Source organism: Pteropus vampyrus, unplaced genomic scaffold, assembly GCF_000151845.1.
Source record: "Pteropus vampyrus isolate Shadow unplaced genomic scaffold, Pvam_2.0 Scaffold387, whole genome shotgun sequence".
NCBI classification, from domain to species: domain Eukaryota; kingdom Metazoa; phylum Chordata; class Mammalia; order Chiroptera; family Pteropodidae; genus Pteropus; species Pteropus vampyrus.
The window spans coordinates 3602104-3615963 of NW_011889168.1; the positions used below are offsets into that span (position 1 = coordinate 3602104).

Below are 13860 nucleotides of genomic sequence, written 5' to 3' on the forward strand. Positions count from 1 at the left end.
CCTAGGCCTTGCAAACCACAATAAATCAAAAAGATACCTGTCCTGGGTGGGAGTTGGGTGGCTTATGTTCTGCTAGGATGAGACGCAGGATAGACTAAAAGTATATGTTAGAAGTTGATTGGTGCTATTCAAAAGGTCTATAGAGCTAAGTCTGGGGATCTGGGATGATGGCGGTGCAGGTTGGCATTTTTAAATAGGATAGTCAGGAAAGGCTTTATGAAGGTGATATTGAAGGCAAGGACTTGGTAGAAGTGAGGAGATGAGGCATGTGGATATCTGGGGGAAGAGCATTCCAGGCAAAGGTAACAAGTGCAAAGTCCCTGAGGCTGGATTGTGCCTGCTTGTTCATGAACAGCTAGGAGACTAGTATGGCTGGAGCGGAGAGGAAGAAGGGGAGGTCAGAGATGAGGTCAGAGAAGTGATTGACCTGATTGTCTAGCCCGCGGTGGACTTTTGTTTTTGTCAAATGTAGTATTTCCAGTCCCATGGTGGTGTGGTAAGTCGTCACTAGTATAAACCTTACTGAAAAACTTAACTGGTGTGACTAAAGCTGCCATACAGGGAAGCCCAGAAGAGACAGGGAAGCTGGCTTTAGACTGGGGTGCACTTTAAAGATGTCCCAGAAGGTCTACTGAAGGCTGCAGCCATTTGAGCTGGGTTGGTGATAAGTGTAGGGGTTTTCCAGGCAGAGAAGGGTGGGGGATTAGGTCGGTCTGGCAGTACTTGATACGCAACAGGCACCCAATAAATAAAACCACAGAGCCGGGGGAACCACAGGCAGGGCTCTGGCGGGCGAAAGTAGTTGAGAGATGGCAGGAAACTCAATTTAGAGTGCATATGTGAAACGGAAAAGAGACCCCTCCCACCTAGCCCAAAGTCCCAAGCATGCGCAGTAATGCACTCGCCTCCCAAATCTGCCTTTCTTCTCAGCCCATGCTCCACCCCGTCAGCATCGCTGAGGGAGATGGGAGGGGTTAAGAGGCGAAAGCCCATTGGGCACTCTTTTGACCAATCACCTTACGGGATATTTGACCTATGGTGAGAAGAGCTCAGAACAAAAAGGAGGTCCCGCCCCCCAAAGCCAATGAAAATTGGGAAGAGGCGTGGTAGGGCAGCGAAGTCACGCCTCTTCAACCCAGCCACGCCCTTCATTCTTGCACTGCCTCACCCCAGGGAGCAAATCCGATTGGCTGGGTGACAACCTCAAAGGGCGGGGCCGCACACGTTCACAGTGGGAATGAGCTAGCGGTGTGAGAGTGGGAGGGTTGGGGGGGAGATCGGCTGGGCGGGGCTAGACTCTCCCCTGCCTAAGGTGATAAAGGCCAATGATTCTCCAGGCTGCCTCTCCTAGAAAAGTCATCTTCTCACGAACCTTTAAAATTTCTGCCTCCCGAGGCAACCTTAAAGGACTAGGGCTGACTGCCTCATCTTTTTCTCCCTTGCAAAAGTCCCGTTTGCCACCATGGGGATGTACCAAGTGAGACCAAGTAGGGGGAGCGAATGGTGACTGGTACGCTGGGCTTACTGGCTGCTGCCCACTTCAGCGCTAGCACACTTCTGTAAGATCGGAACTGAGTACTAAACAACCTCTACACTTCCCCCTGGCGCCATTCCAGGGCTGGCGCCACATTCCCTGGTGGGCACGCAATGGCCGCGCCCCCTCCAGCGGCGGACGGGTCTTTTGGTACGTGCAGTCCGAGGTGAGTCCCCTCCTTAGCACTTCACCCTGTCCAGCGCGTGCGTGCGCATGCGTGGAGCGCGGCGCGCGCAGCGGTTGGGTGGTTGGCTGGTCGGCCCTGGGATCCGCCGCGTCTCCCCAGGCAGTCAGCTCTGAGCCGCGAGCCGCCGTGAGCTCTCGGATTCGAGCCGGCGCTGACGAGCCCGGGGGCATCGCCCGCAGCGGCCAAGCTCATGGCCGACTGAGCGGGACGCCGCCTCCGCCTCAGCCGCCGCCGCCGCCGCCTCCCCCTCCTCAGCCGGCGGCGGCCCGGGCCCAGCAGCCATGGCCGAAGACTACTGGGACGGGCCCCTGCGGCGAACAGGAGGAGAAGGAGGTCGCGCGGCCTCAGCCCAGGCCGCCGCCCCAGGCGCCTCCGCGCCGACCCCGCGGCGCTGAGGTTGCTCGCGCGCCCCCGCCGGTGAGCGCGTCCCCGAGACGTGGGGTGGGGGCTGCCCTTCCTCCTACAGAACCAACCCAGACTCCCGGCCTTGCCCAGGGCTCTGGGCTGCCCCGCTGGCTTGGGTCTCCTCCCCCCAGCGAATTGCCCAGAATGCACCGAGACAGGGGGTCATTCAGTGCCTCCCTGACCTTGGCCCCGCCCTGGGTCGGGTCTCGGAGCTAAGAGTGGGAAGTACTGTGGGTTGTAATTGGGAGCGGGGTGATCGAAGAACCAGAGGGAATGGAAATGGGTAGCAGAGTGGTGAAAGAGTTGAGGTTTGCTAATGGGGGCCTGAGCTATGGAGGAGTCGGAGCATGTGGTATAAGTCTTAGCGCTGTGTAAGGTTTGGGGCCCAGTGTGTGCTCATGCGGGGGCGGTGGAGGGACCCTAGCGTGTATAATAGGGGAGAGGATGTCAGAAGTGCTGAGATATGCAAATGGAGTTGTAGCTGTAGAAGAGTCCTCAGTGTGTTAATGAGGGATAAGGTGGTAGACGTACCAAAAGGCGTGCTAATAGGGTCAAGGCTCTGAGGCTCTGTGTGTGGTGATGAGGGCCAGGATGGTGTTAATACGTATATTTGTTCATGAGGGATTGCAGTGTGTGAGGGTCCAGAGTGTGCTCATGGAGGGCAGGGTAGTGGAAGAACTCGAGCGTTGAGAGTGTTAATGGGGGGGGGGTCATAGCTGTAGAGGGTATTTGCATGTGGTAATTAAAGTCCGGATAATATGAGGCCCAGTCTATGTTAATGGGGGCAGCGTGGTGGAAGACCTGAACCTGTGCTAATGACTATCAGAGTTGGGATGTGGCTATATGGACGTGGGGGGCAATAAGGGGAGTGGCTTAGCACTGTAAGAAGTTCAGTGTATTCAGGATCAAGATGGTGCAAGATTAATGTGTGTCCATGAGGACAGGGCATGTGAGGTTCTAGGATATACTAAGGAGTAGGGTGATTGATGAAGTTCTAGTGACTGCTAATGTGAGTTGAGAGCCATGGAGGTGCTTGTGCTTAAATGTGTGCCAGTGGGGGGAGAGTCAGAGCAGTATGAGATCTGGAATATGCTAATGGATATCAGAACATTGTGAAGACTGTGTGCTTGTGTCCACAGGGGACTGAGATGTGTTGAGGTTTGAGGGAGTGCTAATGGGCGGTAGAACTGTGGAGGGTTTCTAGTATGCAATAAGGAGGATCAGGGCTGTGAAGGAATCCAAGTGTGAACCAACAAGGGTTATATTATAGCTGTGGAGAAGTTGAAACAGAGAAATAAGGGACAGGAACGTGTGAAGGTCTGGGTGTGCTAAAGTGGATTACAACCGTGGATGGCTGAAGTGTGTGCTAATAGGGGTTTGGGCTGAATGAAGACCTCTGTGTGCTAATGAGGGTCAGACCATCATAGAACAGTGTGTTTGTCTCTGGAGATAAGGCTGAGTAAGGGTTCAGGGTATGCTAATGGGGAGGCACTGTTTGAGGCCCAGTGCGGGCTAATAGAGGTCAGGGCGAAGTGAAGGTCCAGCTTGTGCTGATGGGAGGTGGCGGGGGCAGGATAGTGGGAGGACCAGATTATGTGTTAATGATAGTCATAGCTGTGGAGGGGTCTGAGTGTGGGCGAAAACAGTCAGGTCAGGGATCTGCAAGGTTCACTTTGTGTTAATGGGATTTAGGGCAGTGTGAACGTCTAGTGAATGCTAATGTGGGTCAGCTATAGAGGGTCCCAAGTGCATGTTAATAGGGGTCAGAATCATGTAGAGGGAACTGTGTTTGTGGAGGGTGAGTGCTGTGGAGAAGCTAACAGGCAGCTGGGCCTGGGAGGGGACCAAGAATGTGGTGATAAGAGTCAACTTAGAAGGTTCTGTGCTCTGGTGGGGCTTTGTGTGTTGATGGGAATTAGAGATAAAGAAAAATTGCAGGTGCCGATAGCAGTTAAAATGCAGAGAGGCCTTCAGTCCAGTGTATACTGAAGGAACAAGACACTGAAGGTTCATTGTGTGCTTATAGGGGTCTGGACAGGATAAGGATGGTATGTTCTTCTGGGAGTTAGTAGAGTATGATGACCTCGTTGGTTAGCGTGAGGTGGTGAGTGTCCTCAGTTATATAAGAGTATTCAAGTTTTACTACATGTTTAATGTTCAAGTGTCTCTGTTCACAACGGCCCACCCAGGGCCCCCCTGCTGGGGGTGCTGCATGAGTCAAAGATTTTGTACCCATTTTCCTAAAATCTCCAAAAAACTGAACTCTGGAATATGTCCAGTCCTTGGAGTTTCTAGTTAGAGGTCATGGACCCTTGGCTTCTTCTGGCTCCCTCCCCACTGTCCATCCAGCTCTACTTACAGTCTTCCCCCAACCAACTCCCCCATTCCCTGTCACAACAAATTGAGTATCCATGCCATATTGACACAAGAGTCTTTGGGGGCTGGTCATGCTTCACCTTCCTCAGCCTCAGGTCCAGTGTTCAGCCTCTTGGGTCAGGATTTTGTTGTTATCCTGTTGTTATCCTGGGTTCTCTGGATGAACCTCATCCTCTTTATTGAGGTCTTTCTATTAGGCTGGCCCTTCTACCCCTCCTGAGGGTGGTGAAGTCAGGGAGACAGAAGTGGGGTATGGGGGACTGCTGGGCTAAGCACCTGATTTCTGGGTAACAGATGACCCACTTTTCTCCTTGAATCTAGCCCCAGCCTCATCCTCAACTTCCTATCTAGCTTCACTTCCCTTGGGCCCAGGGCCATCTTAGGCCATGCTGTGAGTCCAGATGGTTCCTGGGCCAGTTCTTTCCCCCTCCTTGCCGGCCCAGAGCCCAGGAGGAAGCAGAAGAAGGCCAGCCTAAGCCTTTCGGTGGCCCCGTTCCCTCCAGCAACCCCATCTAGGTAGGTCATCTTCCTGCTGATGCCAATGTCACTGGGCCACCTTGTCTGGGATTGTTCATGAGTAGCAGGGACTCACCCTGGTAAAGGTTGATCCTAGGCCTTCAGCCCCCTGATTCATTTATTTCTGCCATAAGCATTTTTTGAGCAACTACTCTGTCAGTCACTATTCCAGGTCCTCAGGATATAGCTGTGACCTAAACAGACAAATCTACCCTGGCAGAGCTGATCTTCTAGTTACGGTGGTGAGGAGACAGACAGTAAGGAATAAAGAAATCAATAAGTAGATGGTGTCATTTCTGAGGAGGTGATGAGTGCTGGGGGATAATTGGCAAGGTGAGGGAGCTCTGGATGGTTGAGATTTTAAATAAGGTAATTTGTGGAGGGTTATCCATGGGAAAAGGTAGTATTTGAACAGGGGCCTGAAAGGGGGTAAGGGAGTGAGCTGTTTTTGGAATCTGGAGGAAGGGTATTCCAGGTACTGGGAACAGCCACTGCAAAGGCCCTGAGGTAGAACTGCTACGTATGGTTGCAGAACAGCAACTAGCAATGACTGAGGGGGAGGTGAGGCCAGAGGTAGTAGGGTTGAATGGGGTAAGACTTTGTGGGCAATACTGAGGACTGGGAGGTTTATTTTGGGTGATAAGAGAGATGTAGTGCATTCTCAAAGGAGAAATGTGATCTGGATTGTAAAAATCTGGGTGGGACCTATGGGTCCCAACTCGATTGAACCTTTCAGCAGTCCTCAGGACAGCTGGTGTGCACTGAGATCCCCCCCCCCACAACCCCAACCAGTGGTTGAGTCTGGGCAGGACCTCGCCCCTGTACCCTTTACTTCGGCAGACCAGTGGAATAGTCCACTAGTCACCATGACGATGGTTGCTGAGGGGAGGTGGGAGGGCCTTGTGGCCACAGGGAGCAGTCTGCCTTGGGAGTAGGGGGTGATGTGGGGCTGGTGCCAGCGGAATGTGGCATTCTATGGGCGTGCCCGGGGCCATGTCAGTGGTCCCAAGGTCATGGGCGAGCCCCCCGCCCCACCCATGGCCAGATCTATCACTTCCGCTGCACCTGAGAACGCCTGCTGTAGAGCCCTCTGCTCCCACACTGAGGCTGCCTCCATAGAGACCAACAGTCCACCGGTTGGGCCCTTGTCCTCAGCCAGCCACCCACGCCTCAGTACCCAGGTGGGCTACTTGGGAGCAGGGTGCCCAGGGGCTGGCCATAGGTGGGCAGGCACCGGCAAGGGTTCCCATCCATGCCAGGTTTCCAGAAATCTTGAGTGGTTCCAGGGCTCCAACAGTGGTTGGGTAGGCATTGACACAGTTCATGTCTACGTGCCTCACTAGGTTGTCATGGGTTTTAGGGGGCCCATGGTGGTCAGATAGATGTTAATGTGGGACCTATTCCCATCCATACCCTCTGCTCAGGTTGCCATGGATCGGATGAAGAAGATCAAACGGCAGCTGTCAATGACACTCCGAGGGGGCCGAGGTGTAGACAAGACCAATGGTGCCCCTGAACAGATAGGCCTGGATGAGAGTGGCGGTGGCGGCGGCAGTGACCTTGGAGAGGCCCCTACTCGTGCAGCCCCTGGAGAACCTCGCTCTGGACGGGGACCACTCAGCTCTGCACCAGGTAGATCTACTAACTACTCCCACCCCCAGACTGGTCCTCAAATGCTGCCTCCCAGTCTCAGTTTCTCTTAGACTTATGTTCTTTTCATTTTCCTTTCTCCATTTTCTTTCTCTTCCCTTCCATCTTCTCTCAACACGCTTTATCTGTCCACCTGTGCCCCTTCCATTGGCTTTGTGCCCAGGCCTTAGGGGGAAGAAGGGTGCCTTGCCTGCCAAAGCTGTCCTTAGTCTCCCTTTGCCCTTCTCGTGCACTTTGTGATGGCCCCCTCAGGCTTGGTGCCTGCCTGCCCGGGGCCTGCTTTCCCAGGGCCTTTGGCTACCTCTCCCTGCCCCCTGGGCCAGCCGCAGTCTCAGCTCACCCCTGGAACCAGGTTCTTCACTAGGTGACTATTTCCCCCTATCCCATTCAACCTATCCTGACCTGTCTGAACCTCCCTGGGCCTTGCCACCCTTTCCCTGAGGGACTCCAGGCTGCTCTGGGGGTCCCTGCACATACCTGTATGATGAGGGAATATATTCCATGGGGGAGGGGGTGTCCTGGGGCTCCTGACTCTACCTGGCCTGCTCTCCCTCTGTCACCACCACCAGAGATTGTACACGAGGACTTGAAGATGGGGTCTGACGGGGAAAGTGACCAGGCTTCAGCCACATCCTCAGATGAGGTGCAGTCGCCAGTGAGGGTGCGCATGCGCAACCATCCCCCACGCAAGATCTCCACTGAGGTGCTTAACCCCTTGTCTGGGTTGTGGGGCTGGAAAAGAGTGTTGGACCTGGAGAGGTGGAGTTCGTGGTCCTATTTCTCCTGTCTTGCCTTCTAGGACATCAATAAGCGCCTATCACTACCAGCTGACATCCGGTTGCCCGAGGGCTACCTTGAGAAGCTGACCCTCAATAGCCCCATCTTCGATAAGCCCCTCAGCCGCCGCCTCCGTCGTGTCAGCTTGGTGAGCATCTTCTGTTCCTGTCTTCTCCTCTTAACCACCCTTCTCTCCCCGACTAGTCCCCACTCCTGAGCCTGTTTCAATTTGCCTCCTTCACCCCACAGTCCGAGATTGGCTTTGGGAAACTGGAGACATATATCAAGCTGGACAAGCTGGGCGAGGTGAGGGAGAGCAAGAAGGACCATGATGGGAATGGGGTTAGTGGGAACTCCTTGCAGCCTTAAGCTCCTCTCCTGTCACTCTTACTCACTCCCCAGGGTACCTATGCCACCGTCTACAAAGGCAAAAGCAAGCTCACAGACAACCTTGTGGCACTCAAGGAGATCAGACTGGAACACGAAGAGGGGGCACCCTGTACGGCCATCCGGGAAGGTACAGACATCCCGGAAGATTTGCCCCAGGCTTCCCGAGCACTCCCCATGGTGCACACACACATCCCATAGTGAGATCAGAGGCTGGGGGTTATGAGACTTCCTTCCTGACACTCTGGGCTTCGTGAAAAAGTGCTCATAACCCACATATCTAGGTAATAATCAAGATAACCAGTAATCTGTTCCTGTTTGGAGAAGAGGCAGATGAATTGGAAAAGAAGGTACCTGCTTTGGTTCTGAGAGCCCCCCTGAAAGTGCTCACCAATTTACTTGATACAGCAGAGTCAGAACATCACATGCAGTGAATTCAAATTGTATAGAAATCGAGTGTCAATTTCACATGAAGCTCCAGGCCTGTGTATTAAGGGTTAGAGCAAGGACTCTTTCCAGAAACCAAAAATGGGTTGTGAAAATCTAGTGTCACATAATCCTGATGCTGCAGTCCCAGGTTCTTGTTCCATATACTTCTCTGAGCCTTCGTTTCCACATCTGGGACATGGGGACACACCTTCCTGTCATTGGGTGGGTTAGAGCCTGTGGCTGTGAGGTACCACCCCAAACTGCACAGGGAAAGAAGGAAACCTTGGGCTCGTCCCTGTCTAGTGCTTGTCTTTATTCTGAGGATGGGGCTGTGACTCCTTCTCCATCCCACCCCCATGCTTCCTGCAGTGTCCCTGCTCAAGGACCTCAAACATGCCAACATCGTCACGCTACATGACATTATCCACACTGAGAAGTCCCTCACTCTTGTCTTTGAGTACCTGGTAAGGTTATGTGGCAGTGGGTCCTGGGGGGAGGTGGGAAGATAGCCAGGAGCCACAGGACATGACCCTCATTCTTCTATCTGCTTTTCTCTCCTCAGGACAAAGACCTGAAGCAGTACCTGGATGACTGTGGGAACATCATCAACATGCATAATGTGAAAGTGGGTGTGGGGCAGGATGCAGGGGCACAAGGGGGACTCTACTCACCCACTTCATCACACAAATTTCCTAGAAATGATTTTCCTGTTTGGCTTTTTTTCTGGGAGCCCTGGGAGGGCACTGGAACCCTGTCCTCTTTTGTGAGACAAGTCTCTGTGCTCAGTGTCTGTGTTGGGGATGGGGAGCAGTGCCTGCTGGGGTTAGGCTGCTGGATACTCACTGACCTCTGCTTGCCATTTTGGGTCCCTAGCTGTTCCTGTTCCAGCTGCTCCGTGGTCTGGCCTACTGCCATCGGCAGAAGGTGCTACACCGTGACCTCAAGCCCCAGAACTTGCTCATCAATGAGAGAGGAGAGCTTAAGCTGGCTGATTTTGGTACCCCCAGTCTCCCCCTTCTTCCCAGTAATCCCCCAGCCTTAATCTCCCAGCCTTTCCCTTCCCCATGACCACCTAGTCTCAGTCCCCTTCAGCCTTTCCAGGCTTTGCTTAGGACGCCCTCAGTCCCAACTGTATTCTCCCCTAGACTGTCCAGGACCACTTCAATTCCAGCTGCCCCTTCTTTCCACTTACCAGGCCTGGCTCGGGCCAAGTCAATTCCAACAAAGACCTACTCCAATGAGGTGGTGACACTATGGTACCGGCCCCCTGACATCCTGCTTGGGTCTACAGACTACTCCACCCAGATTGACATGTGGTGAGGACAGGTGGAAGTGTGGCAGAGGCTATGCGGTAAAGGGGGTGGCTTGATAACAATGGCCAATCAGCCAACTGCCTTCTCTATTTATTTACTGTGCCCTCCCTGCCCAGGGGTGTGGGCTGCATCTTCTATGAGATGGCCACGGGCCGGCCCCTCTTCCCAGGCTCCACAGTGGAGGAACAGCTACACTTCATCTTCCGCATCTTGGGTGAGGAGGCACGAACCCCAGGAGCTGTGGGGACATTGAAGGAGGCCCAGTGAGATGCTTAGGGTAATGCCTCTTCCTGCCAGGAACCCCAACTGAGGAGACATGGCCGGGCATCCTGTCCAACGAAGAATTCAAGACATACAACTACCCCAAGTACCGCTCTGAGACCCTTTTGAGCCATGCACCCCGGTGAGGCTGGTGGGTAGGTGGGTGTTAGGGGCAAGAGTGCCCAAGCTCAATTTAAAGCGGGTTTCCTTGTCTTTGCGGTAGACTTGACAGCGATGGGGCTGACCTCCTTACCAAGCTGCTGCAGGTGAGACCACTTTCCTGGGCCAGCCTTGGGGGCTAGGGGATTCCAGGGGTGGGGAAGCAGGGAGCTGTAGGGGTGGGGAAGAAGAGAGACTTACTCTGTGAAAATGTCAATACTCCGTGTCCTCCGCCCCCCTAGTTTGAAGGTCGCAATCGGATCTCCGCAGAGGACTCCATGAAACACCCATTCTTCCTCGGTCTGGGGGAGCGGATCCACAAACTTCCTGACAGTGAGTGAAGCTGGGAAATGGACCAGCTGGTAGAGGACTGTGGGGACTGCTGCGGACAGCTGGGCAGGTTGTGTAGGGCTCTGGCTATGCCACCTGTAAGGGGGCACACCCTTGTTCACACATGTGATGTGTTATTATAAAAAAGTTATGTAGGTTTTCAGTTCTTTTTACCTTTCATGGAAATTTTCAAATATACATAAAAAATACAATATCACTTTACTTTTTTTTTAAGTAAACATTTCCTTGTAAAGTATATACTGAGAAATGCACAGATCATAACTGTACTGCATGAGTTTTCACAAACTAAACACACACCCGTGTAACTGGCATACAGGTCAAGAAACGGGACTTGAGAAGCTTCCCCAAAGCACCTTCTCATTTCCTTCAGTTGTCCCACCCCCGCCACCAAGGGTTACCACTAGTTTGACTTATAACAGCCTAAATAAACTTTCCCTGTCCTTGTACTCTGCAGAAATTGAATCATACAGGGTGTTCTCTTTTTATATCTGACTTTGAAACTTATTAACTTGGACATTTTAAAATTAAATGTTTATATATTAGACCAAATAATGAGTTCTCAAGTACTCCAACAGGTCATCAACTCATGGCCAATCTGGTCTTATCTGTATCCCCACTGATTATTTTCAAATTCCAGACATACCATTTACCTATAAATAATTTCAGCATGTATCTATAGAATATTTTTTAAACATAACATCTAAAAAAGATTTGGCACACTTCACGTATCTCCCCACTGAACTAATCTAAATCATATCCTAAACACCATCCATCAAAATGCAATACCATTATTACACTTGATGAAATTAATAAGGATTTGGTGTCATATAATTGCTCATATTTCATTTTTCCTAGTTGTAGCTGGTTTATATGTGGGATTATTTGGTGGATAAAGGTCAAGCCTCTCAAAGAAAGGCAGCTTTTTCTAATTCCCCCAATAGGGCCATATGGTGAGTGGTCCTGGATGGCCCCATGGGTCATTCCCTACTTCTGTCTCTCTTCCACCCACAGCTACTTCCATATTTGCACTAAAGGAGATCCAGCTACAAAAGGAGGCCAGCCTTCGCTCTTCGTCAATGCCTGACTCAGGTAGATGCGGCCCTTACCCTCTTCCTTGCCCCATCCACCTACCTGCTTGTCCACCAACAGCCATCCGCTTTGCTTTTGCCCACAGGCAGGCCAGCTTTCCGTGTGGTGGACACCGAGTTCTAAGCCACAGACCCAGGCCCCAGCAGGCAGCAGCTGGAGGGATGCCACACCCCTCACAGGGCAGACCCCAACTGCATCCTCCCTGCTTGCTACCTGCCTGACTCATGCTCGCCTGCCCACATGTCCCCTGCTGCCTGTCCAAAAACACATGATCATTGGCCTGTCAACCCACCCATTGGCCTGTCTGCTGGGTGCTAACAAAGCTCTCAATGCTCCTTGCCTGGTCTGTTTGTCTCTCTCTGTCTCAGTAGTTGCCGGCGGACAGCATGGCCGTGCCAGCCTCCCACACTGAGGCCAGGCCTATACCCCTCCCCATCATACCCTCCCCCAGGACCACTACCCCATGGCCAGCCAGGGGTCTGGAGCTAGCCCAGGCTGGGGATCTCGACTCAGACAAGATGGGGATGCCTTGAGTCTGAGGTTTCCCCTGCTTGCTTTCCTGCCTGTCCCACCTGCCTCATGTTGTGTGGGCTTTTTTGTTGTTGTTCATTTCATTCATTGTTTTTTAATTATTTTAAATGAGGTTTTCATTTTTTAAATGCAATATCTCTATACAGACTGGCTGGGCCCCACCCCCTGCGTGTGGCCCTCCCACAGTATTTTGTGCAATGAAGCCCCGCTCCCAGCCTTTCCAAGGCAGGGACACAGCCCCTATTCAGAACCCTGACCATCACCAGACCCTGGGATCGGCTAAGGGAAAGCATGCCTCAACCACTCGCCTTCCTACCCCCCACCTGCCATCCCCAGCCGCAGGGGTACCTGGGGACTACTGGAGACTCTGGGAGATGGACAAGGTTGGGGCCCCAGTCTTTCCCTCTTACAGTCCCATAGCTGGGGCCTCCTTCCTTCTCAGGGTCTCCCTAGCCCAGCCCTCTTGCCCCCACCCCACTCGGTGCTGTTGAGTAGGGGCCCTGCCAGGAACTGACCAACTCAGTGAGGAGCCATAGTATGTCTATGTGCACAGGCAGGGACAGAGGGGCTGGCGGGGGGATGGGGTGTGTGTGCCCAGGAGTTATCCCCTAACCCCTGGGGAGGGTGAGGCAGGGCAGGGACAGTCTCTGGGCTCAGTCCCAGATGGGTGATTACCTCCCCTTCCTCCACTCTAAACCCTGGGTCCCTTAAATGGGGTGGGAGGGCAGGGGTGGGTGCCCTCCTGGTGGGGTTTGGGGGGTTGGTTCCTGAATGCACCATAATCACTGTATGAAATATTAAAAAGTCTAAAGAGAAAAATGTGATTGCAAATCCATACAAGGGTGAGGGTGGGCTTGACCCAGGGTGAGTACTCGTACCATGATGAATTCATACCGTGTCCCCATAGTCTAGGGGAGCACTGGGAGTGGGCCAGGGACATGTCACGGCTGTGAAAAAGGCATCTGTGGGGTTGCACACACAATGGTGGAACACTGAACTGAAGCAGAGCAGGCTGAATGGAGGATGGGCTAGGAAGCAGAGAGAGAGGTATTAGATTTACCCAAGAATATGAAGAAGTTAGCTATACGGTAGGGACAAGAAGGTGTAGAGAGGCTGTTCAAAATTCAGACACCTGGAAGGCCCCCAAAACCAGGAGGTGGGGAGATGAGGCAGCAAGGCGCAGTATGACCACCACATGTCTGACTGGGACACCATGAGGCAGGCCAGTTGGAGGGGGAACATGAGGATGGTTTTTGGACCACTGAGTGAGTAGGGGAATCTTATAATACATGGATTAAAATTAGTAGTGGGTCATCAATGGAACTGAAAGTTTGGATTATTGGTGTCTAGAAAGTAATGGAAACCGTGATATTGCTGAGACAACCCTGGGAGGGATGCAGTGGTTTTGTGAGAGGCCACGGGTCAATTGGCACAGCCTGGGACTTGACCTCAAGTGTGAGTATAGTCAAGGTTTTGATTCCCTTTGTCCTGAGACTTCTAGTCCCTGCCCCACCATTTTGGGCAAAGCCAAGAATAGACTTCGAGGCAGAAGAGGTGGAGCGGGCAAGACCATGTAAATGCTGTAGGTAAAATAGCAAGCCTAACTAAGTGGCTGGTTACAGAAGTCCATTGGCAGGGGCCCAAGGGTCTCTTATCATTCCACTATGTCCCTATAAGCACTTCAGTGACACCTCAGCTTGCAGCCTTATGGTTCCATGATGGTTGTTAACATCCTCAAAGACGGGAAAGCAAGCAGGGAAAATGGCACCCTCTCTCCCTGTTTCCTTGTAATAAACAGGACTGCAACTTACACGAGCTTCTCCACAGACTTCCTGTGCCATCCTTTGGCTAGAACAAGATGATATGGCTACCTCTGAGAGCAAAGGAGGCTGGGA

General features: G+C 52.6%; 1 protein-coding gene across 2 annotated transcripts; it reads left to right on the top strand.

Annotated features, from left to right (window-relative positions):
• The first annotated feature begins 1151 nt into the window (after nucleotides 1-1151).
• On the top strand, nucleotides 1152-12777 carry CDK16 (cyclin dependent kinase 16). 2 transcript variants are annotated; one of them, XM_011380068.2, is made up of 16 exons: nucleotides 1152-1700; nucleotides 6443-6650; nucleotides 7238-7371; nucleotides 7468-7593; nucleotides 7695-7751; nucleotides 7848-7962; nucleotides 8631-8725; nucleotides 8824-8886; nucleotides 9135-9258; nucleotides 9457-9577; nucleotides 9691-9788; nucleotides 9872-9977; nucleotides 10059-10101; nucleotides 10237-10327; nucleotides 11357-11434; nucleotides 11520-12777. In XM_011380068.2, the coding sequence occupies exons 2-16, from the start codon at nucleotides 6449-6451 to the stop codon at nucleotides 11555-11557; spliced, it is 1491 nt and encodes a 496-aa protein (XP_011378370.1). In that variant the 5' UTR covers nucleotides 1152-1700; nucleotides 6443-6448; the 3' UTR covers nucleotides 11558-12777. The 2 variants fall into 2 exon arrangements, with proteins under 2 accessions (XP_011378370.1, XP_011378369.1); XM_011380067.1 differs by lacking the exon at nucleotides 1152-1700 and adding an exon at nucleotides 1718-2138.
• Nucleotides 12778-13860: the final 1083 nt, after the last annotated feature.

What these genes read in the sequence shown, in the direction of transcription:
- CDK16 (XM_011380068.2), top strand. Translation starts at nt 6,449, where the DNA reads ATGGATCGGATGAAGAAGATCAAACGGCAGCTGTCAATGACACTCCGA. An exon ending in CACGCAAGATCTCCACTGAG is followed by an intron (nt 7,372 to 7,467) that starts GTGCTTAACCCC and finishes CTTGCCTTCTAG; the next exon opens with GACATCAATAAGCGCCTATC. An exon ending in GCCTCCGTCGTGTCAGCTTG is followed by an intron (nt 7,594 to 7,694) that starts GTGAGCATCTTC and finishes TTCACCCCACAG; the next exon opens with TCCGAGATTGGCTTTGGGAA.